At 57.8% G+C, this 483-nt stretch overlaps 1 protein-coding gene across 1 annotated transcript in view; it reads left to right on the top strand.

Moving 5' to 3' along the window:
- EXOC6B (exocyst complex component 6B) overlaps positions 1–483 on the top strand; it is a 254,020-nt gene that overhangs the window by 133,280 nt on the left and 120,257 nt on the right. Inside the window, exon 10 of the mRNA XM_031064544.1 lies at positions 167–264. Within this exon, the coding sequence (XP_030920404.1) occupies positions 167–264 (98 nt within the window). The remainder of the gene's footprint in view (positions 1–166; positions 265–483) is intronic.

Genomic DNA, 483 nt, shown 5'->3' with positions numbered 1-483 from the left:
ACAGACAGGGATCCCCAGGGGTGGTGCCAAAAGAGGATTTGCCCCTGTTAAATACAGACAAATGAGCCCCAGGGGTGGTTCCAAAAGAGGATTTGCCCCTGTTAAATACAGACAGGGATCCCCAGCTGCCTGCTGGGGGCTTCATTCCCTTCCTGCTGCTCTGCAGGGCTACGGCTTCCCCGTGAACCAGCTCTTTGACATGCTGCTGGAGATCCAGGACCAGTACAGCGAGACCCTGCTGAAGAAATGGGCTGGGGTCTTCAGGTGAGAGGCTCCAAAAGAACCTCCTGGCACTGACACAAAGGAGCCTCCCTCACTGAGGGGTTCTGGCCCCTGCGTGGAAGTTTCTGAGGGATCGGTCACAGAATGGTGGAGTGGGTTGGGTGGGAAGGGACCTTAAAGCCCATCCAGGGCCACCCCTGCTATGGAGCTGCTGGAGTAAATCCAGAGGAGATCCGGGAGGTGCTGCAGGGCTGGAGCCAG

The sequence above is a fragment of the Geospiza fortis genome, unplaced genomic scaffold, assembly GCF_000277835.1.
Source record: "Geospiza fortis unplaced genomic scaffold, GeoFor_1.0 scaffold576, whole genome shotgun sequence".
Classification (NCBI taxonomy): domain Eukaryota; kingdom Metazoa; phylum Chordata; class Aves; order Passeriformes; family Thraupidae; genus Geospiza; species Geospiza fortis.
This window is presented reverse-complemented; position numbering and strand designations above follow the sequence as displayed.